Genomic DNA, 23,111 nt, shown 5'->3' with positions numbered 1-23,111 from the left:
GGAAATTTTAGAATTTTTGTAACTTTGTTCAGCAAGAAATTTGAGTTCGGGAAGGCACGCATCAATCATGTAAGTAACCATTTGGATGCCCATGAGCAATAATTGTAGGAACCGCTTGGAATAAGCATGCATGCTATCAAACTGATAAATCCTAGCTAGCCGAAACTAGCACATAAGCAATGAAAAATAATAAAATAATAAAATCAATAGTACATAGAATCGATTGACTAGAAGTTCACTTTAGAATGAGATTGTGATATCATATGCATGTTAAAGGAGGGAGGGAGAATTTTGAAATCTACGCTACGAGTGAAGATGGATGCCAGCTTCCCGTTGAACAAGTTTATATTAGTATTGCATGAACTGCTACATGTTAACTCAAGTGCATGCTTGCTTGTGTTGTCTTTTTTTGTTGAGAATACGATGAAACAACGAGCCTAGACTAGAGTTTTTGTGACTAAGTAGGCTAGACAAAGACCTAGAATGAGATTCCTCTAGGATACCTTGCATTCAGGCCCGCGAAAGAATGACTAGCAGACCTAGACCCTAGTATTCCAGACCACGATAGTTTGAGAAACCTTGTGCGAGAGTCCTAGAGATGAATGAATCCATGTCTGAGCCACCAAGATTCTCCTTAGAAAGACCTAGGACACCACGAAAACTGTAGACAACCGAGATAGCCTGCCAGACTTGAGCAGTGTGGATAGTGTCACTAGAACCTCCAATTTCCTTTTTGCTCCAATACTGTATCGTCGAGACTGTACTCTAATACCGAGATTGTTGAGGCAGGTAGCACCAGACAGGGTAGTGTGATTCGTGCCTCAACCTAGGGTGATAGCTAAGGGGTCTCCTGAACAAGACATTTGAGCCGTAGAAACTCGTCCCTAAGCAGAGGAGCAATGTTTATACAAGTTCATATGCGTGGGTGTGTCGGAGTGGTTATCGGCATGATTCGAAATCACGTGGGTTTTGGCCGCGCAGGCGAACCTGCGCTCACAATGAACTAGATATTCATTGTTGTGCATGATGTATTGTGATCAAGCATTGCTAAAAATTTGTGGGTCTTATCTTTGTTTTTAAATATACAAATGCAATTTTTATTTTCGTAGAAATTATGATGAATGTTATACTAGTTCATATGCGTGGACGTGACGGAGTGGTTATTGGGCATAACTAAAAAATCATGTGAGCTTTGCTACTCCAACTTTTATTTACGGAGCAAATTGAGGAATAGAGATTTGGACCCAATTCAATTAATGAAAAATTGACATCTTCAATTTTTTTTATTCTTTCCTATGATAAACTTTGTTATTATTATTATTATATTGAGAGCTTCATAAAACTTTTATTTAAATATAGATTATATTTACTTAAACTTTTATTATTCATCATCAAGGGGATGTAGCTCAGATGGTAGAGCGCTCGCTTAGCATGCGAGAGGTACGGGGATCGATACCCCGCATCTCCATTTCTTTTAATTTTATATTACTTTAATATGATATAAATATTAAATGATAACCTTTTAAACATAAACGTGGGCGTGTCGGAGTGGTTATCGGGCATGACTAGAAATCATGTGGGCTCTGCCCGCGCAGGTTCGAATCCTGCCGCTCACGCTTTTTTCACTTATTTTGTTTTGTTTTGTTTTAGACTATTCTATTATTTTGTTTGTTTCTTCTTTTTCTTCAGTTTTCATTCTATTATATTGTTTCCTTCCTGATTATTCTATTATTTCTTTTTTGTTTCTTTCTTGAATATTCTATTATTTTGTTTATTTTTTATTCTTGATTATTGTATTACTTTTGTTTAATTTAAATAATAATAAGCAAATATTTTCTTTTATCTAAATAACTTGTATTCATTTTTACTCTAAATAACTTAATTTTTACTTACTTATTCACTGATTAATGCTTACAAAATAATAATAATAATAAATAAATAAATAAATTACAAATCTATTGAAATTCATTAACAAAATTAAAACTCAGTTTTCTTACCAAAATTCAAAATACCTTTATTATAAATTTAAAAGTTTATCATAGGATTAAAATTGTGATATTTATTAAAGTGTAGGGTTAAGATCGAGAACTTAATTATGTTCGGGTGCGATTTGATTTAGGATCCTATCATATACATTCGTAGTTTCTTCTACATTAGAGTACTAGGAAGCAAGCTTTTTCTTAGAAAGGTTGTTAAATTAAAATTTTGGAAGAGTTTACAGGAGGTACGGGATACTCTTAGCGTAGGTTCAGCATAGTGTTTCACCCTCAAACCGATGGAGATACAGATCGGTTGAATCAAATTTTAGAGGATATCTTAAGGGCTTGTACCTTGGACTTTGCAGGTAGTTGGGACACAAACACTTGCATCTAGTAGAATTTGCATACAACAATAGCAATGAAGCAACGATCGGAATGACACCTTGTGAAGCCTTATTATGGTAAGAGGTGCCTGATCCCTAGTGTTTTGGCAAGAGGTGGGGAGTCAACCGTTATTAGAGCCTGAGTTGGTATGAAAGACGAACGATGTCGTGTAGAAGATCGGAGTAAGAATTTAGACTGCGTAGAGCAGATAAAAGAACTACGTCAGCGCCAGAAGAAAGGATCTCAAATTTGAGATGGGGAGATCACGTGTTTCTCAAAGTTGTTCCTATGAAACTTAGCCCCTCTTTTATATGCCCATTTGAAATCATAGAGCATATAGGCTACTGCTATATAGATTAGCTTTGTCACTAGCTCTCTCGTTATCGTCCATGATGTGTTCCATGTATCCATGCTCGGAAAGTAGACCTTGGATAAGGGTTTTGTAAGCTTTTCTTTTCGAGAACTCTCTCAAATGGGTAGAAGATAACTATCTATGACTTCATCGTCATCTTGAGCAGATCTACCAACTTTGAGAAGAGTTAGTGGGCGTCGTAAACGAATTCGGGAGAGAAAATGGAAGGGAAAGAATTTCGGCAACCACAGAGGTAAGGGAAACAGAAAAAAAAAATTGAGAGAGGAGAGAAACCACGTGGCCCAAACGTGAAGGCGCCTTGCGCGGCCCAACCCAGGCGCGTGTGACCTAGGGACGGCCAACCTGAGTGGCAATCCGGCCCGTGGCGGTCCAACTAGGCCGGTTTTTCCCCTTTTGCATAATTTCTCTGTTTGAACTTCGATTTTGGCGCTGTTTTCACCGGTTTCCATCATTTTTATCATTGTATGAATTATTTGAAGAGTTTTTGGCAAATTTTGGAGTTGTCTAAGGACGCAAACTTGAACAAAAATTGTCACGCTTCCTAAGTAAGTGGTACCTCAGAACCGAATTAGCAGCTATACTCGCCGGATGCATGAAAGTATTATATGAGAAGTTTGCCACAGAAATTTGAGCATAAAATGAGTTGATTTGATGTATGAAAGAGCACGTTGAACGTTATGAATCGCAGTTTTCGAGGAATAAACTATTAAGTAATGATATGATTGAAATTGAGAACATGCCTTTAGTATGATATAAAGCATGTTATGGAAATCTGATTACATATGTTTGAGCAACAAATTGAGATGACACATGTTGAATGTGATCACATATGTTACATATGTTACGAACAGTTAGGGGTTCGCTAACTAACTCCTAACCATAAACTTGCCTCAATTGTCAAGGGTCAGGAAGTTTGTTAGTTAATTTCTTATAACTGACTATTTTATTTTGATGGGACTCGTGGGGACTTCTAGGAAGTTTGTTAGTTAATTTCTTATGAGTGAATCTGTCACAAGTGGCAGAGGTGCACAGTGGTGTGGGGACTTCTAGGAAGTTTGTTAGTTAATTTCTTATGAGTGAATCTGTCACAAGTGGCAGAGGTGCACAGTGGTGTGGGGACTTCTAGGAAGTTTGTTAGTTAGTTTGTTAGTTAATTTCTTATGAGTGAATCTGTCACAAGTGGCAAGGTGCACAGTGGTGTAGGGACTTCTAGGAAGTTTGTTAGTAAGTTTGTTAGTTAATTTCTTATGAGTGAATCTGTCACAAGTGGCAGAGGTGCACAGTGGTGTGGGGACTTCTAGGAAGTTTGTTAGTTAGTTTGTTAGTTAATTTCTTATGAGTGAATCTGTCACAAGTGGCAAGGTGCACAGTGGTGTAGGGACTTCTAGGAAGTTTGTTAGTTAGTTTGTTAGTTAATTTCTTATGAGTGAATCTGTCACAAGTGGCAGAGGTGCACAGTGGTGTGGGGACTTCTAGGAAGTTTGTTAGTTAATTTCTTATGAGTGAGTGAATCTGTCACAAGTGGCAGAGGTGCACAGTGGTACATTAGAGTTGGTCGATCTTGTGACTCTTGATTTATTGTTCATGCATGTGAGTTAGCAATTATACAAGGACGTTTATGGGTTCGCCAACTAACCCATAATCGTAAACCTAGTTGAATTATCAAAGTTTGAATAACTATAGAACTGACCTATTTTATTGTAGAATTATTTTTTATTCTTTCCAGATATTATGATCAACTTTATTTTTTATTTTAATATTGATTAGATTATTCTAAACTTTATGTTTTTTTTTTTTTTGTTATTTGTTACAAACGGATGTAGCTGATGTGGTAGTGTGCTAGCTTAGCATATATGCACAACATTCTAACTATAAACCATACATGTAAGAGCAAGATACACTGATCAAAAAATATATATATAAATATATATTTATTACAATGATAACTTTGTATGCACAACATTCTAACTATAAACCATAAGAACCAAATTTGTGATTTATTTATTTTTTAAAATGTTTTAGTTTACGTTCCCATTAAACACAATATATACGAAGTCGCCAAATTTGAAAGTTCAATGACTAAATTTATAATTTAATAGTGCTAAGGGCTAGAGAGATAATTTAAGTAAGAAAACAACATAGTTTCTCAGTAACTTCCTAATATTAACCAACATGTTTAACTATTACAAATGTAATTACTAACATAATGATGAAAATTTTACTTGATAGATTGGATGCAATAGACGCGGGACCCCAAATGTTTTACTTCAAGACCTGCATTTTCACAGCCACTGAAGAACAGCAATTCATCATCCTTTCCAATTCTGCGCCTCCAGCTCATTACAAACATTGGCTTCGCCAAGTATTCACCACCCTCTGAAAGCACAAAAAAACCATCAAAAAAGTTGCAGATATGTTCTTACCATGCCATGTAAAATCATAAAACTTGCAACATTTGCATTACCGTCGTTTTGAGAAGCCATTTCGTTGCACTTTCGCTTGTAATTGTACGACGTGAGAAGATACGATAGCGTTTTTATCAAGTTTTGATACTGTTTCACATCTGAAAGGAGAGGAGTGAAAGGATTCTTTGTCAAGTTAGAAGATAATAACAGGATCTGAAGTTTGCTCTTTACTAATGGCAACATCAGTAGCATAACTTAAGATTCTATGATTCTTTTCACCCGGATCGAAAAAAACAGATTCCGAGCACGTCTGGCAATGTCCCATAACAGTCTCCACAACGGTCCTTAACAATGCAGGTTTTAGAAACATTGTGATTGTCTTTCAAAATGTTACCATGTGGACTCAATCATACTCAAAATTTACCTAGATTCAGCGGGCAGACAAAGTTTAAACAGAACGTTGGACGGTTCTAACTAGAAAAGCCGGGAAAACAAGAAAAAGAAAAGGGATAAAAATTAAAGGGATGATAGAAATGAGACAAGACCTTTGGTTTCTATCCGGACCCGATGAAAAAAATTAGGTTGGGCGCTCCCACTTGACTAAGAGTTTCAGAAGTCATGCTCTTCTCTTGAGCGGAGAGATGATCCCTAGGACGAGAAGAAATTGAACCCATACACTCGATCCTTGTTCAAGAATTGTCTTTGATCCATTTTGACCTGACGGGGCTTAGGTTTGGGAAAAGATTCCCATTAGCAAGGAAAGAGAAGACGACTACTTCCGTTTTGTGCTGTACTAGACAAGGTGTACCAAGAGAAAAGCCTATTTAGGAGTGTTTACGATGTATTTTATCTAGTAATTCTCATTCCCCTCTTTTTGTGCCTCTTTAGACATATGTTCATACAAATTAATATCTATGTATTATCTAATAATTCTTAGACCCCTCTTTTTAAAAGTATAAACAATCTTGCTCTCAATAATGTGCAAACTCTTATTGAGGTGGAGACAGTAGAGGTTATTCTCGACAAACACAGCACGGAAACCCGGGTTTTCAGCATCTGAATCACAGCTCCTCTTTACTCAAAGAGTTTGGAGGAATTGTTTCAAGTTCTCAGGATCCATTGGTGCTTTCAGCAGTCCCTTTTCTCAAGATATCCAAGGGAGGAAGGAGAAGTTTTATCAACAAATTTTGTTTTTGGTATCCAAATGGCGTATTCTATCTCTCTAAATTACTTTTTATAATAATAAACTTCAGCTAAGATTTCTTTTCTAAAGCTCCTTTCGGCTCCCTTGGGGTATGGGACCTAAATAAATTTTGTACCTCTGATAAGACCAACGAGATTACTATTACCTAAACACTTGACTTTTTTTTCCCCATCGAAACTGAGTTGATTAAATCCTGGAAAAATATCTCAAATAGACATCTAAAGACAAGGAGCTTACACAATAAAATATCGCTGGCAATGACAAGATCCCAGTCAGGATCCCTAATTGGAAAGTTCTCTCCCCATGTATCTGAAAAGGAAAAATAGTAATGTAAAAACTATGTAATATTCGTAGATCCCTGAATAAAGACAAGTTTCGGAAAAAAAAAAGATTTGAAGAAAAATCCCAGATAATGACAATTACATAAAACTAATTTTCTTGGCTGCTCCTGAAATACTGAAGAAACTGCTGCTGAAACAAAGTAAAAGCCAGCCGAGGGGTGACATGCTCACCGCTTCTAAAAGCCAACCGAACGATGAGTTCAAAGCTATTAGCACATCAAATTCAGTCTTCTTACGTTAATAAAAATATTTCGGACTTAAAACAAAAAAAATCTTCAAAATTCTGGAATAAATCAAAACCGGTTAGAGGATCATTGTCGCTACGATTTATATTTGATCAGAGGGGAAAGATTACTACTTCAAAATGGTGAAATATTCTTTCAAGAACTTCAGAAGAGTAATGTTTCATGAAAGATTCAATTGATCCGCAGCCATATTATCTTAGCATCACAAAGTCTAATCCTTTAATCTATAGAATAGAAAGAGAACTCACGCACGCTTTATGTGAGGAAGGGCCGGTGCAACTCCATTCACACTGCAATTATAGGCGATGTTGTCTTCAATTTCTTGATCATCATAGTCCGATGTTGTGATATCAAGATTAAATGACTTTCGTAGAAATATCGCCAACGAACCAGTGCCACTGCAAAAACAGGTGCAGAATTAATAGACGGTGGTGCATATATAGGAGATTGAGAAGGCTGTACATACAAAGAGACTAAGGCATAGAAGAAGATTAAAGTGCAATCAAAGAATTAAGTATTTTGGTCGCTCAAACTTACAAACATTTTACTTTTCCTTTTAACTTTGCATAAAAAAATCATTTGAATCCTTAGTGTTAATTTCATGTAAATCATTTAATGGAAACTTGACATGACATTTCTTTTAATTTACTTGATTTATAAATGTCTATATGGCCAAGCTTTTGAAGTAATATGTAATTGAACAAGTGCCAGTTTTCAAGATGAAAATGGGCTGATGAAAAATTTATCATTGGTAAGAACTGACATACTAAAATATGATATTCCAAAGTTGATCCATATAGAAATTAAGGGATGAACATTGTAATTTAAAACTTTGCTAACTGTTCAAGCGATTGAATAATTGTACCTTCCCAATTCAATGCATTTTCGTCCTTGAATCCAAGACGGGTTTTGAACCAACCATTCTGCAAATGCAAATGTCCCTGGCCAGAGCAAATTTGCATTCAGCTCATGAAATGAAAACTCTCGAATAATCAATTCCTGCAGTTCAATGCCAATGTCGCAGTGTGAGAAAACAAAAAACCACATAAACAAAACAACTCGAGCTGCCAGTGGCATAACAATTTGCACTGCGACTTGCACCAAAAGAACTCCATATTAGGTAAATCATCAGCTTAAAATCAATGCTAAGAAACTTCGTTCAGAAGTAAAAAACAAAGCATCTGAACTACCTCTATTACGACATTCTTAAGAAAGAACTTCAAGAAGAGAATCAATACCATTCCAGGAAACTGATGCTTCCTTTCCTCATAGCTCTGCTGCGTCTCTGAAGTTCCCTCATCTGAGCAAACAAACAGGGAGAGGAGTGAAATACATCATCCTAAAGAAGTAAAATCATAGCACGATCGACAAGCAGCAGGGAGAGATGGAGATAGGAGTGAAGTAAGTACCATTAGACGATTCGTCCTCGTCGGGGAAAAGCGACGACGGAGAAAACAGAGCTATGTCCATTTCCTTCTTGAAATTTGCAGAGAGATGCAGAATTGAAGGCAGAGAATGAAGCTATGTATGGCTGAGCGGCGCAAGCGAAATCAATGGAGCTCGAATTTACTGCTTCGTCAACCATCAAACGTGACTCAAATTCAATTGGATTGCCATTTACGAGTGAGAGCGGGACGAATCTGCCTGGATGAAAATTGAAAACCTAATCTACTGTTCTCCAGTTCTCGAACGACATGTAGTTCGAGCCTCCGAGTACTAGTACGACTATGAGGAATTAAAACGACATGCCCATCAAGAATAATTCCTAGATGAGAATCCGATCAAGAAAACCTACCACTGCGACGATTATGTAGAATTTAGTGGCAATTTTATTCGGGCGAGATTCTAAAATTCCAAATCATCGAAACTTCTCGTAGGTAGAGCATCTATTCTTCGATCTCGACCAATTGATCAACTTGCTTTGTTGGGTTTGCATCAGACTTGTTTGTTAACTCAAATTCTAGGAACCAACTCGACTCCATACCAAATAGTCACTAACACGATTCTGTATCAAATGTTTGTTTGTTAACTCTTTTGTTTTGTATCAAACGTTTCTTTTTTTATCTTTATCTTTTCTTTTCTCTTTGGTGGGTGTGTTTCTTATTGTCAAATCTTGATATAATGTATTGCCAATAATATGATTATTTATTCTTAAACTTAAAAATTTCACTCACCCATGGAAGAAAATGATCTTTTGCTTCATCAGTTTGATAGATATAAGGTTATGATATATTTATTCAATTTGCTATAAAAATTGGCTTACAATATGAAAAGTAGACTTCAATTTTATTGTTGGTATCCATTAAACTATAAATTTGTAGTTAAAAATAGACAATGGAACATAGAAAAAGAATAAGCTTCAAAGCTCCTGATCCCACTTGTGTGTTCTTAGTTTCACAATATGTGTAATAAAGTTTAATACATATTAAATTTCATTTGTGAGTATAAAATTTATAATAATAATTAAAAAAAAAAGGCTTAAAATATAAAAAGTATAGTATTTTTATAATTTAGCCATATAAATAACATGGAAAGGCGTACATAGAAAATGACACATAATAAGCAACCAAACCAAACCAAACCAAACCTTAGCACTCATCTAAACAGGAGGAAAAATAAAATAAAATAAAAGCATCAATATGAATTAAAGAAATGGTACAAGAACTATTTCATCCTCAATTGGCTATATTACAAAGAAAGGTATATCCTAAAGACCGTTTTAGAGCGTTCAAAGAACCAACCATTTCGTTAATTTTACATGCCCTAAGCCAACGTAGAACCCAAATCAAAGAAACAATACATACAAAAGAGGCTTTTTAAAGTACACACAGTCAAGAAGCAGAGCAGCAGCACTCACAATGTCTCACTCAACTCTGGATTGTTTTCAGCCAACTTCACAAAGATTCAACAATGAAAGACCCCGCGCCAAACGTGACCTTCAAATAAATTAATGTAAAAAGGATGACGAACAATAGAGAATTTGTTGGCCTAGTCAGTTTTCGATTTGTCGAGGAAACACATACGATTACGAGGAAAGCTGGAATCTGCCAGTGGGCTTCTTTCTTCTCCATCCCTTAAAGATTACAAGACAACAGGAGAAACCATGGAATTAGAACACCAGGAAATTGGGAGTTTAAATCACAAACAAGGACATTGGTTTTGGAAGCTTACGAAGGCAGCGTAATACACGAAGGTTAATCCCGCCAACGCAACGAATGCTATTTGAAACACATTATACCTACAATGCAACAGCCAAGTTTATCGAACCGAATGAAAATACACACATGGAAAAGATTCAGAAGCAGAAAAATCAGTACATAAAATTCAACTCACTCACTTGTACAAATATTTGATACCGCGAAGAGACTGCAATGTGTGTCCAAAGATTTCTTGTGCCGCAGTTGCTCGTGCATAATATGCAAATGCCGTGGAGCAAAACTGAATCACACTATAAAATAGAGAAAAGGCATGCTATAATCAACCAAGCAAATTGATTAAGGTATGGAGTTCCCTTCTAATTTCATACATGACAACTGCTTAACATTTAATAAACATGTTTTTAATCTTTATTTCAGACTTTACCGAACATCTTAAATTCATCCAGCAGTGTCCCAAAAGAGACCAAACAATTGTACTCGTGCTTAGTCCTCCAAGAGCTCAATATATTAACAAAACAATTAGAGGCAGCCCCTCCCTATGCGATGTACTCACAAATTAGAACTCCTGCTATGTCATAACCATATCATAACCATACTTGAAAATGGTAGGTTGTGACTCTCACAAGTGATGACATAGAAGACGACATATGAGTGTCACCTATTGTACCACATGAGGACCGAGAAAGACAAGTGTCATGATGTGACCGAGGAGGACGATATATCATCTAATACATCAAGAAGAATGGGTAAGATTGTCAAGCTAAGGTGTAAGCAAGAATAGAAGCAATAGTGTTATCAAGGGTGTCAGAGACAAACTTAATGGAATCAGTTGGGGTCCAAGCCATAATACAAAAGTCAGGGTTCCATCATGAGATTCGACAACCAGCTCTGAGTTAATTCCGTATAAGTGAAATATGTAAGCTTGACAAATTTGGTGTCAATCGAACACCAAATAGACGCTCCACATTGACTATTGTTCATCGTTACTATTGATGTCTACACTTGCCAGATAAAAAACGTCTCAATATGTACTATATAGGGAGGCATGGTGTTGGCTCTCCACCACCCCTAGGCCTCAAAGCTAGCCCATGAACTATACGTGTGTCATGGTGTGAGTGAATGAATGTTCCAAGACGAGTGTCTTGGGTATCTTCCTTTGGAAATGGGTTTCTGAGAACAATGTAGGGTGGCACAAGGGTGCCGACATGTGCCCCTTCCCTAGAGTCAGAGGTTGAGATCTAGGGTCGACTATGGCATCGTATATCAAAATGACTTGGCAGGGATACAGGAGGATTCATGCCTCAATAGTGCCTCGACGGAGGGATGAATATTCTAGAGGTCTTGAAAATAAAGCTAACACATGGGTCGATTCTCGATAAGCTTGCTTAAGCGACCTGCAAAGGTCGATGACATCTTGAAACTTGATATCGTATCATGAAGCATCAATGGGACTCGAGAGTTCTCGGTTAACACAATAGTTGGCTTTATGCTCATTTAAGCATTATAATGCCTCAATAAGTCAAGATAAATGATGCAATGGCTCACAAAGCTCTAACGGGGCATTTTAAGGCCATTTATACCCAATGAAGGGTTCGAATGCATCCTAGTGAAATTCTAGATCGATGTAGAAATGTGTGGGTCGTATTGTAGAGAACCTACATGATGAAATAAGATGTGACGTTGCATTTGAAGGACATTGACCAAGAGTAAAGGCAAGGTTGAGTCTTAGGACTTCGCCTAGAGTAGAGGCAAGTAAGCTAGAGTAAATTGAAGGAAAATATACGCATGAGCGATGTGTATGGCCGAATAAAACTTAGTTCCACAAGTCATCTTCAGTCAAAGAATAAAGAACTTTGTTTAAGATTTGATGAAGCCACAAAGATGACCGAAAAGTATAACGGGACATGAGTTCCCCCTTAAGACTAGTCATGATCGTGTGTAACCCATGATGTCGCATGGTTTAAAAAGTGCGACTGTGATACCAAGCTCATTTTCCAAGGGCTTGGAGATCCATTTTAGAAAAGAGATGATGAGAAGGTGTAACATTCAAGATGTCTTCCAAAAGGTCATTACCACCAGAGGGATAATGATAATGATTGCAAACATAGAAGCCAATGGTCAAGGTGACACGCTAGTCGAGTGCCAAGTGAGAATTGACGAAGTCCATGTGGGTGGACGGTGTGGCCGAGTTAAGAGCCTGTTGATAAAAGAAAAAGTAGTCCTAAGAGTGGACGTCATGGTGAAGAGAGAGCAGAGGTAAGTAACTCAAGTGAATTGGTTGCTTGCTTGCATGTGGAAATGCTGCGAGAGAAATGAGTACGCACAAGTCTTCGACATGCCTAAGTAAGTTGCTTCATAAGAAGTTGTTGAGACCAGCGTTCCCTCATAAGAAGCACTAGGTAGGATGTAACAGATAAAGAAGAGAGAAGTTGTAGCAAGACCAGAGTAAAACATCATTGTAGCATTTGCTACAAGTGGCCAAGTTGAGAGTTGGTTGAATGGGTGCCAGCAAGTGAGTAGGCTGTGTCATAGAGCTTCCGGACTTTGCTACCGTATGGGCTGGTGTCATAAAGAGGCAAAACAAAGGTAGGCTCGCGAGTCTCACCCTAAATAGTGCATTGTTACGAGAATGTGTATTGAAGTGTCAAGATTACGTTGGGGCAAGTGTCACCAAGCTGACCAAGAAGCATCCGAAGTTAAGCTATGACCAAACGACATCAAAAGCTTTGTCTTGCATATGTTGCGAGTCTAAAGGCCAAGTCCTAAGAACGAGCATAGGTAGGTCCGAAGGTGAGAACTCGTAGGTACTGAGCATTTATCATATTCGTTCCAAAACAAGATTATTTTATCACGAGTCAGTTAGCAACCAACCAAAAGTTGGAATTGACGTCAGAAGGATGTCAAGATTAAGTGGAAGAGAGTGCAATCCACTATGTCAGTGAGGACGATGACTAGTTTTAGTAGAGGAGAGTGTCACAACCATACTAGAAGAAGGTAGGTTGTCACTCCCACTAGTGATGATAGATAGAAGGCGACAAGTGAGTGATGCCTATCGGGCCACGTGAGGATCAAGAAAGACAAGTGTCATGATGTGGATAAGAATGACGATACATCTAGCACAACAAAAGTAGAGAGCTCGATTGTCAAGCTAAGGTGTAAGAAAGAATAGAAGTGACAGTGTTGTCAAGGGTGTCAGAAACAAGTTTAATGAGACAGATAAGGTACAAGACATAATCTCGAAAGTTGAGGTTCTGTCATGAGATTCAACAAGCCGCTCTGGAGCTAAGTCTATATAAGTGAAATATGTAAGCTCGAAAAACTTGGTGTTAATCAGACACCAGACGAACAATCTAAGTTGAGAGGTCTCAGAGCCTAAGCTACCCCATGGCACATGCATGTATCATTATGAACAAGTGTTGCAAGACAAGTGTCTAGGACGTCTTCTTTTGGGAATGGGCTTTTTATAGTAGTGTTGGGTGGCACAGGTGTGTTGTGGCCTGTCCCTTAAGTTGGAGGTTGAAATATAGGGTTGAGCGCTTCAACACAGTATGTAGAAATGACTTGGCATGGACACGGAAGGGCTTACTCTTCAATAGTACTTAAATGGATGGATGTTCGATTCTTTCCAAGCGAGCCACGAAGGTCGATGACATCCCAACACTCGGGATGACATCATGAAGCATTGATGAGACTCGAGAGTTTTTAATTAGCATGATATTTAGCTTTTACGCCCCATTAAGCATTATAATGTCTCAATAAGTCTTGGTAAGTGCTCAAATCATCTGATAAGCTCTAGTTGAGCATTTTAAGGCCAAGTTGACTGAATGAAGGGTCCAAACACATTCCAATGAAGTTTCAAATCAATGTAGAAGCATGTGGACTGTGTTGTTGAGAACCTAGATGATGATATGAGAAATGACATTGCATTTGAAGGACCTCGGCCCATTAAAGTGACAGTGTCTTCAGGTTCTATGGCTTAGAGTAGAGGCAAAGGCAAGTCAGCTAAAGTTGCAATTTAAGAAAAATACACGTATAGGCAATATATATGGCTGAATGCAGCTTAGTTCTGCATAATCCATGTTTGGTTGAGGAAGAAAGAACCTCGTCTAAGGTGTGATGAAGCCACAAAATGAGCAAAAAGTATATAGAACTTGAGTTCCCCCTTAAGACTGGTCATGATCGCGCGTAAGCCATGACACCGCAAGGTTCAAAAACTACGACCGTGACAAAATGCACCTACAATTTGTACGGTCAACAAGTGGCCTCCTAGGGCTAGAAGGATTCCAACACCAGAAAAGTAGACACTTGGAAGAAAACCGGAACCGTAATATTCGGAAGGGAGGAGTGAAGGGAGGAGTAATGGGGTTCTTAATGATAGAATGAGGGAGTTTAAAGTTTTCTCACTCTTCAAAAAAGAAAAAAAAACCTTTTTTTTATAATTTTGCGTACGCACTTGTGTGGCCAGGGGTGCTGTATTTCAAACAGAGAATTCGGCAATCATTCTCCCTTTTTATTCAATTCAACGAGGTTTTGTAGCACCTTTACTAAGAAGAGGGGTTTGAGACCTCATCTCCCTCCTCCATCCCACTTTGTACGCCCTTTACATTAATGATACGTTCCTATCCATATCCATACAAATGTATCCCAGATTTTATCACCCGACATTGTTTCTCCATTAATTATTACTATTGGTTACCACAAGAATTTTAATGCAAGTAGATATAATAAGAAATAAAAATAGATTTTAAATGGGGTAAGAATAAGCAATAGAACCTGAAGATCCCCACCTGATAGAGCAGAGGAGGATAAGCCCCACATTAAATAGGAACGAGTTCATCAGAGTGGCTCCCCACCTATATGCAAGCATAGACAAAAGAGAAGCAAAACCACGACATCAATTTCCAGTAATCAACAGCTGGACAAACAACAAAATAAAATAAAAGAAAAAAAAAATCAACACTAAGAAGAATGTAAGTACTTCATGGGATGAATTGTGATAAAAACTAGTCTCAAGCCAAGCATCATGGCTCCAGCAACTACTGCAAGAAGAAGGTAGAAGCAGAAGAAGGCAAAAGCTGCAGTTCCAAGAAGACCTGGTGACAGGAAAATAATCATCATACCCACATTCATCACAGAGAAAAAAAAAACATGAAAGCAAAATGTGAGAGGAAAAACTGTACCCCAGACATCATCCAGCTTGATAAAAACTTCATTCAGGAAAGGAGAAAGCGGGGGATCAATTAGTAGATATATAACAATATGTACAACCCAAGCCACTGAAACAATCAACCTGACGAATAGAAAAATCGGTAAATTATACAATGTGACTGAATGTCTCAAATCTGAAAAAAAATACAGATACACTCAAGTGTATAAACTTTCTCAAGGAACTTATTTCCAGAAGAGATGGAACATAACTATGAAAAACAAAAATAAGAAATGTGCCAACTAGGTCAACTACCTCGTGCAGATAAACAGAAAGAAAAAGGGAANAAAAAAAAAAAAAAAAAAAAAAAAAAAAAAAAAAAAAAAAAAAAAAAAAAAAAAAAAGATTTTAAGAAACCCACAAGATCCTGATGTTAGAAGAGCAACACAATGTTTTATCAAGTTTTCCACTAAATATTCTCTTTCCGTTGTTGATAGTTATAATAGATATAAAATGCAACTGAAATGCAACCCCCTCCTCCAATATTATCTACCTCTTAATCTAGCAACATATATATATATATATATACACACACACACACATTAAACCAAGATGCCACCTCTCCCACTTTTCAATTAATCGCTGTGCACCTATTTTTTAAATAAAACTTGAATGTGAAACAGCTGCTATGCTGACAAGAAAGAAAAGAATAGAATATTCTTGAATATAAATATCTTGGGGGATCATAACTTCCTTACCCCAAAATTCCGAACACAAGTTTTGCCAAGTAGCCAAGAACAGTCATTGCCCATGTAGTCTCCGCCTGTATATCAATATTTTCATATAGGAGATAATAAAGTTATAGCAATTATCCAATAGAAAAGATAACAGAAATTATATCCAGCAGTCCACCTTTTCTCCTTGTGGGTACATCTCTTCTAAAAGCTTTACATCTTCTTCCAATTGAAGCAACTCCTACAAAATTAAACAAGTAGATGTCCCAATAAGCACAGTAAGAATTAAGGATAAACATCTTAAATCAAGCTTCAATAATGTATTGAAGTTCTCATCTAACAAAGATGATCCTCTCAGGACTTCTAGCCAAAGCTGAAGTTCTTCAGTATTTATATGATAACAGTGAAGAATGCAACACCAAAATGTATCGATAGTAAAACATACCTTCTCTACAGCCTTCACATTCTTTCGCCATTTTCTACCCTTAGAACCACTTCTTTCTTCCTGGTGAAGTGCATCAGCAGCTTTCTTCACTTCTCTTGCTTTTTTCCCTAGATCTGTTGCTTCCTGTAGAATAGAAAATATAACTTATATGATAGAAATTAGCAAGTCAAACCTAAAATTAAAATAATAACTAATTTGCATTATAAAAAACTAAAAAGTACCTTGATATATTGTGAACGGGTGATAACGGCCTTTGGACGCCTAACGAATGAGAAAATGAGGCCCAAGGGCAGACATGCAATGCCAACACCTCCAAATATCTAGTGGAGAGGAAAAGAAAAAGAGATCAGAAAAAATTTGTTTGATTATTGTAAAATTAAACAGCACGAAATATTATTTGCAGGTTAAAAAGCAATAAATTGATAAACACCAAGAAGTTCACTTTGTGGATATAATTCACTAATGATATTTATATGGGAAGATGAGCAGTATGCATAAATTAAACATGAAACATTTGTCAGTAAATTCAATATTATAATTCGTCGTGAATGCCAATTACTAGACAGACTAATAGGCGATATGAGAAAGGGCAGAGTACATGTATTCAAATGGTTCACTATTTCATAAATGAAGGAGATATAGTGTTTTCCTCCAATCTCCATTAATGAACTTACAGAGAAGAGTACGGATCCAACAATAGTGGCAAGAGCAACAACATATTCAGGAAAAGTAGTGCGCATTGTCCATGTTTTCTCCGATGAAGCACTTGTTGTGAATGCTGAACACTACAACACAATGAGAAAAAGGAGTCATGTAGATGTTAATATTATGCAAATCCATAATTAAGATCTGATGACTGAAGCCAAATAGAACCATATATGAGGCCTAAAGTTTCCAAACAGAAGTAGAACCTGCCCGGCACTATTTCCAATGCATGGCTGGCTGCTAGAGAACTGCCACTGATTGGGAAAAGAAGCAGTGTTTGAGGAGAGATGCATAACGGTGAAGTCAACTTCTCCTACAAGCCCTGATAAATATACCAACAAAGTTTAGCAGTTAAAAGATAAGGGCACATGGAAAATTTTCAACCAAAAACTGAGTCTTAGAGGGAAATAAGAAATTGTTATAATTTAGATACACACATTCACCAATTGAAAGAACATTTATATTCTACAGTAAGAGAACCATGGAACAGTCAATTCATTACTTGGCTATTCTTGAGGTAAAATGAGAATGTAATTATAAAGGAAAGAAAAAATCGAAGCATGATCATATTTCAAGACTTCATTGGTTGATATGTGAGGAAGAAGCCTAAAGTACAATTAACTTGAGAGCAAACAAGAAATGAGCGTAAAACTAAAGCAGGTTTAGTGTAGAGTCGGCACAACTTCTTCTATCCAATTAAAAACGAAATATAAGACCAAAAAAACGCAAAAATCCTCAAGAATGAGCATAAGAGCTGACCGTATAAAATTCCCAACAGGAGAGCACAGACAATTGCCATTACCACAACCCATATCAAGGCGCTTTTGACCCGTTTGCCAAGGCTCCTTCACAATGATAACACAAATAATAATAATAATCAATAAAGCCTCCAGACAAAAGATATAATTATGTTCAGAAAAGACTCAAATTCTAAGCAATTACTTGTCCTGGTCTCCTTCGTAGTAGAACATGGCGAAAGGAATAATGAAGAAGACGAGCACAGCATCGACGATATAGACAGCGAGCCACAGATCCTTCATCGGCAATGTGAGGTTACAAGCGCCATTATACAAAGCGTGCTTGCAAGCCTGCCGATTAGCGACGTCAGCCGGTAACATCAAAATAGAAATCAAGGCAACAGAGAGGCCGAAAACGACGACAATTTTAGGAAAATACGCCTGATTCTTATCATCAGGGTGCTGGTAATTAACCAGAAGGTACACATTGAAGATGAATATAATGACACAGACGACTATCGCGACGATTACAAGAGCGAGATTGAAATCGCCCATCGTTAACGAGCTCCCGATTCGAAACCAGTAAGAAATCGAATCGAAGAGATCGAAAAACTGAAAGAATCGGGCGTGCTGTTGTGTTTCGAAATTTGAAATGGAGCTTCGCAGATCTGGCTCGTCTCGGGGAAAGGGGGAAAAGGGGGAAAGGAAAATAGGGCTAGATTCCGAAATTCCGATGACATTGTTTGTTGAGAAGCGAGTGTTGAGCTGGGAGGCGTGAAATTACGATTTTCTCCTTTGGAAAATGATGGATTTAGAATCAGACAGAGTTGACAACGAGGAGCGTAAGGGGTAGAAAGGTAAAATGTAGTATTTGGTCGGACAGAAATAAACGTTCCGTCAAAGCCTCTGTTTTCTCACAAGGGAATGGCAATGGGAAAGGGGGCAATTGGGACGGTTTATGCTGAAGGCGCTGAGTAACATGCCCTGTGATGACGTGGCAATCCCCGGAGCTTCTTTTTTTCTTTTGATAAATTAATATAAATATTTTTAAACTTTATGCTTTAATTTAAAAATATTCTAAACTTTTTAAATATTTAATAATAACCTCTAAAAATATATTTAAATTTTTAATTATGTTAAAAAATACTCCAACTTTAAAGGATTCACTAATACGCTTTAATGGCATTTTGAATAATTGTTGAATCGGAGAGGTTCAATAGGTTGAATTGGGTCGAGTTGAGACATTTTTTAGACTCATCTCAATCATCGGATTGTAAAAGAAATTCATATTAAATAATGAATCCAACCTAATCCAACCATAAATTTTTTGGGTCTAGTTGGTTCGAGTTGTTCGGCTCATTTATTTAAAAATTTTGTTTTTAGTAAAAGTAAAATGTTAGTTTTTAATGAACCCAACCTAATCCAACCATGATGTGGATGACTAAAGAGACAACCTATTTCACACATGGTGTTTAGTTAGGGGGACTCCTAATAGTCTTGTTATGGATGGTGGAAGTTACATCAGCATAATAAGTACTATGCTGATCAAAAAGTTGTAAATCCCAACCCAACATCGTCCAAAACCTTACAAGCTTCAATGACTCGATGATAGCGGAACAATGAAGGTAGTTTTTCAAGTTATAATATCTTTTACTTTGAAAAAATATAAACATGAAATTCTTTGTGATGTGTTACGGATACTCGTTGGATACATATTACTTAGCCAACCTGACAATTTGATAGGAAGTTGTTTTTGTTTAGTGTGTTTCAATCTCTTTTACAAGAATTTAAGAACGTGTTCGAAGATGAAATACCTAAAGGGTTACCTCCCATTAGATGTATTGAACATAAAATAGACTTCATTTTAGAAACTGTCGTTCTTAGTAGGCTAACTTATAGAGTCAATCGAACTGAGACCAAATAAATTCAAAGACACATGGAGGAGCTCATTGAGAAGGGCTATGTACGAGAACGTTTGAGTCTATGTTAGGCACTGGTCTCATCCTATTCATAGTAAAGACGATATATTAATGAATTTCATGGTTCATTTTTATCAATAAAGATTGATTTGAAATATGAATATCATTAAATTAGAATGCATACAGGAAATAAATGGAAAATCATCTTCAAAACTAAGTTTTGATTGTATGAATGACTTATTATGCCTTTTTAGCTAACTAATACTCCTCCTCGTACATTTATGCGCGTAATAAGTCATGTTTTGAGAAAATATTCGGAAAAGCATGTTGTTGTGTATTTTGATGATATTTTGATTTATCGGAAGACTTTGCTTGAGCACATGACACATGTCATTTTTTTATTACAGACAATATGTTAATTTTAATGAGTGTAGTTTTTCGTGAAAAAAGTGAACGATTTGGATCAAAACATTTGTAACAATTCTAAAGTGTATCGTATCAATAGTGTTACTAAGATAAGACACTCAACCTTATCCACAAACTATATCTGCCCGATACGGTTTAAGGTTATACTAATAACCTTGGATTTTTCAAACAACTGACAATATTAAATAAAATAATCAAATTTATTATTAAAAATTAAATAATTAATTAGGAGACTTTAGGGCATAAATCATAACACATATATCAGAGTGTTGACAAGATTAGGAAGATGTCAACCAAACCTTACTAGAAAGTATGAGAACAACGTATGGTGAAAACTATTGGTTGAAATGACATTGGGGTCATGCCTCGAGAACCTATGAGATTTGGGTTAATGATGATGACGATAATGAAGAATATCTGATTAAGATATCTAAGAACCCTAAGAATGAACCTTGAGAACTACTGGCCTCGGCCTCGATAGGCTAAGAAAAGAGAACTTACGACTACTGCACCATGAACCTAAGTTGGGTTCAGAAGAACCAAGTAAACCTAGGAGATAACGTAGGAAAACTTAAAACTTAGGAACAAAGGAACATATGAATCAATAAGAATAAGACTTAAGAACGAACAAATAAAACTACAAACAAATTACGAGTTGGGAGACTATAGGGGTCAGACTAGATCGACGTCTTATATTTCTCCGACTTTATGAATGATCTGATGTATTGTTTGATTTAAATTAAAAGTAAGGTTTTTAATTGATGTTTATTAAAGCCACGTCTGGTTTTAAAAAATTTAAATTAATGTGCATTATCAATTATTCTATATCAACGAGTGACGGTTTGTGGCTCGAGTCTTATCTAATTGAATTATGTTTAAATTGACATCCTTAAAAATGTCTTTGATCGTGAGAGGGATGAAAAATAAAGAATAACATTTTTTCTAATATTTGTAAAATTTATTATTCACTGCAAATTTGCAATTCACTCCGATACAAGTTCGAGACAACGATCATACTTTATACAAATAAAGCAACGTAATTATAGAAAATAAAAGAAATCGAAAAAAAAAAAAAAAGCAGAAAAGTCAAGTATTTAACACGGTAGAATTTATGATCGAGCCAGAGTTTTTACTTTCTTTCTCATACATTTAATGATATCTAGTCGTACATTGTTATAACCCTTTCAAATAATTAGTCCCGAGTCATTTGATCACGCACCTTCCTCACAACCCGACTTTAGCTATATTTTTAGAATAGCTCGAAGCTTATACCAACCTTTCTTGCAAGCTCCGATGATCTTCCACCCTTGTTCCGAAAATGATTTAAAAGCCATGAAACTTTGACTCTTTTTTGGCAATACGATTCCCCAAATTCCCAATTTATAGAGTGCACCAATCTTCTTTTCTTGGCTATTTCGAGGGTTTTGCTTGGTTAGCGTTAGCTGTAGAAACTGATTGAGAATTTGTACTTATCTCGTACTCCGTTTTTTATGGTAGAGTTTATAGTTTAGTTTGAAATGACTTTTCAAGTATTTTTATAAAGATCGAGTAAGCCGGGATGCTCATGAAATTTAAAAAAAATATATAATAATTAAGTTTCTGTACGAGTTATATGGTGTTAATAATGTGAAAACATGGTTTGATTTAATAATTGTGTATCTCTAAACGTTCATTCATACGTCTAGTAAATTTTTAATTTTAAATTGTCTTAAAAAATTGATAAATTTTATATTTTATATTTAATAGATCTATGGATATATTATATAAAATAAATGTAATTATTTTATTAGACATATTTAGTATTTAATTTTAAATTTTCAATTTCATAAATACATTAATATTTAAAAAATTAAATGAGTTAAAAGGCTTATTAACTATAAATTGTACCGAGTAATTTTAAAATGAATAAAATTGACATATTTAAATCATTTCAAAACAAATTTTTAATTATTAATGAAAAAGAAAATCAAATATTAATATAATTTTTAATTATTAATGAAAAAGAAAATCAAATATTAATATAATTTTTAATTATTAAAAGAATACTTGACTTGATTTGAAGATTTATATAAATAAGTTTTTAAACTGTTAAGCTAACAACAAATTCAGCAGGTTTGCCCGAGTGGTTAAGGGGGAAGACTTAAGATCTTCTGCACATAAGTGCGCGTGGGTTCGAACCCCACAGCCTGCAAATTATTTTTAATTTTAAAGTTTGTTCGTATTTTCTGTAATTTTAAAGTTTGTTCGTATTTTCTGTTGGATCAAAAATCTATTTTACTATTGTGATTACATTTTTTACCCTAATATCACTAATCCCCTAATGAACAATATGTTTATAATCTAACCATAAACTAAGTCTCTCACGGGCCAGTAAGAGGGTGAAGTCTCATTGTTTAAGTCTCAAAATTAGCGCTTAAGGATATTACTTTACTTACCGTGTATGAAAATGAGTGAAGTTTATCTCGTAAATTTTTATTCTTATCTCCCTATTTGGTTAAGTTCATAAAAAGTAAGCCTATAGAATCGACTCAAAAGTCACTCTCACTCATGCTATTACTTGATAATGATCATTTCATTACAAATGAGGAATGAGTTCGGGATACGATTTCAAACAAAATACAAAAGACCCAAAATACATAGATAAATTGACGCCCCAAGACTACCTCCTTTGTGGCCGAACAACTTTCGAACAATCCCTATGTAACAGCCCAAACCCACCGCTAGCAAATAGTGTCCTCTTTGGGCTTTCTCTTTCGGGCTTTCCCTCAATGTTTTTAAAACGTGTTTGCTAGGGAAAGGTTTCTGTTAAGGATATTTAGTAATAAATTATAGTTTACCATATACATTATATTCGACATTTTATTATAACGCAAATATCTAATATTTGCCTTATTACTATAGGTATCTTTC

The 23,111-nt window shown here is 36.0% G+C and overlaps 2 protein-coding genes and 3 non-coding genes across 6 annotated transcripts; 3 read left to right on the top strand and 2 right to left on the bottom strand.

Annotated features, from left to right (window-relative positions):
• The first annotated feature begins 1,395 nt into the window (after nucleotides 1-1,395).
• Nucleotides 1,396-1,468, top strand: TRNAA-AGC. The gene has a single exon. It is a non-coding gene; the product is annotated as a tRNA-Ala (tRNA).
• Nucleotides 1,469-1,534: 66 nt separating this feature from the next.
• Nucleotides 1,535-1,616, top strand: TRNAS-AGA. Its single transcript has one exon. It is a non-coding gene; the product is annotated as a tRNA-Ser (tRNA).
• Nucleotides 1,617-4,799: 3,183 nt separating this feature from the next.
• Nucleotides 4,800-8,654, bottom strand: LOC111781115 (protein N-terminal and lysine N-methyltransferase EFM7). Its single transcript, XM_023661555.1, has 7 exons — nucleotides 8,341-8,654; nucleotides 8,170-8,231; nucleotides 7,797-7,930; nucleotides 7,184-7,329; nucleotides 6,583-6,654; nucleotides 5,201-5,299; nucleotides 4,800-5,112 (listed from the first exon to the last, which is right to left on the bottom strand). Exons 1-7 carry the CDS (start codon nucleotides 8,399-8,401, stop codon nucleotides 4,955-4,957), a joined length of 732 nt encoding a protein of 243 aa, XP_023517323.1. The 5' UTR covers nucleotides 8,402-8,654; the 3' UTR covers nucleotides 4,800-4,954.
• Nucleotides 8,655-9,547: 893 nt separating this feature from the next.
• On the bottom strand, nucleotides 9,548-18,698 carry LOC111781533 (LIMR family protein At5g01460-like). 2 transcript variants are annotated; one of them, XM_023662186.1, is made up of 15 exons: nucleotides 18,062-18,698; nucleotides 17,879-17,964; nucleotides 17,326-17,441; nucleotides 17,089-17,199; nucleotides 16,636-16,734; nucleotides 16,415-16,537; nucleotides 16,148-16,210; nucleotides 15,994-16,058; nucleotides 15,270-15,379; nucleotides 15,068-15,182; nucleotides 14,877-14,942; nucleotides 10,269-10,379; nucleotides 10,103-10,169; nucleotides 9,955-10,004; nucleotides 9,548-9,867 (listed from the first exon to the last, which is right to left on the bottom strand). In XM_023662186.1, exons 1-14 carry the CDS (start codon nucleotides 18,409-18,411, stop codon nucleotides 9,957-9,959), a joined length of 1,530 nt encoding a protein of 509 aa, XP_023517954.1. In that variant the 5' UTR covers nucleotides 18,412-18,698; the 3' UTR covers nucleotides 9,548-9,867; nucleotides 9,955-9,956. The 2 variants fall into 2 exon arrangements, with proteins under 2 accessions (XP_023517954.1, XP_023517953.1); XM_023662185.1 differs by having other exon boundaries at nucleotides 9,548-10,004; nucleotides 18,062-18,697.
• Nucleotides 18,699-22,309: 3,611 nt separating this feature from the next.
• TRNAL-UAA lies at nucleotides 22,310-22,392 on the top strand. Its single transcript has one exon. It is a non-coding gene; the product is annotated as a tRNA-Leu (tRNA).
• Nucleotides 22,393-23,111: the final 719 nt, after the last annotated feature.

Source organism: Cucurbita pepo, chromosome LG19, assembly GCF_002806865.2.
Source record: "Cucurbita pepo subsp. pepo cultivar mu-cu-16 chromosome LG19, ASM280686v2, whole genome shotgun sequence".
NCBI lineage: Eukaryota > Viridiplantae > Streptophyta > Magnoliopsida > Cucurbitales > Cucurbitaceae > Cucurbita > Cucurbita pepo.
Note: the sequence above shows the minus strand (reverse complement) of the source record. Positions and strands in the feature narration are given on the sequence as shown.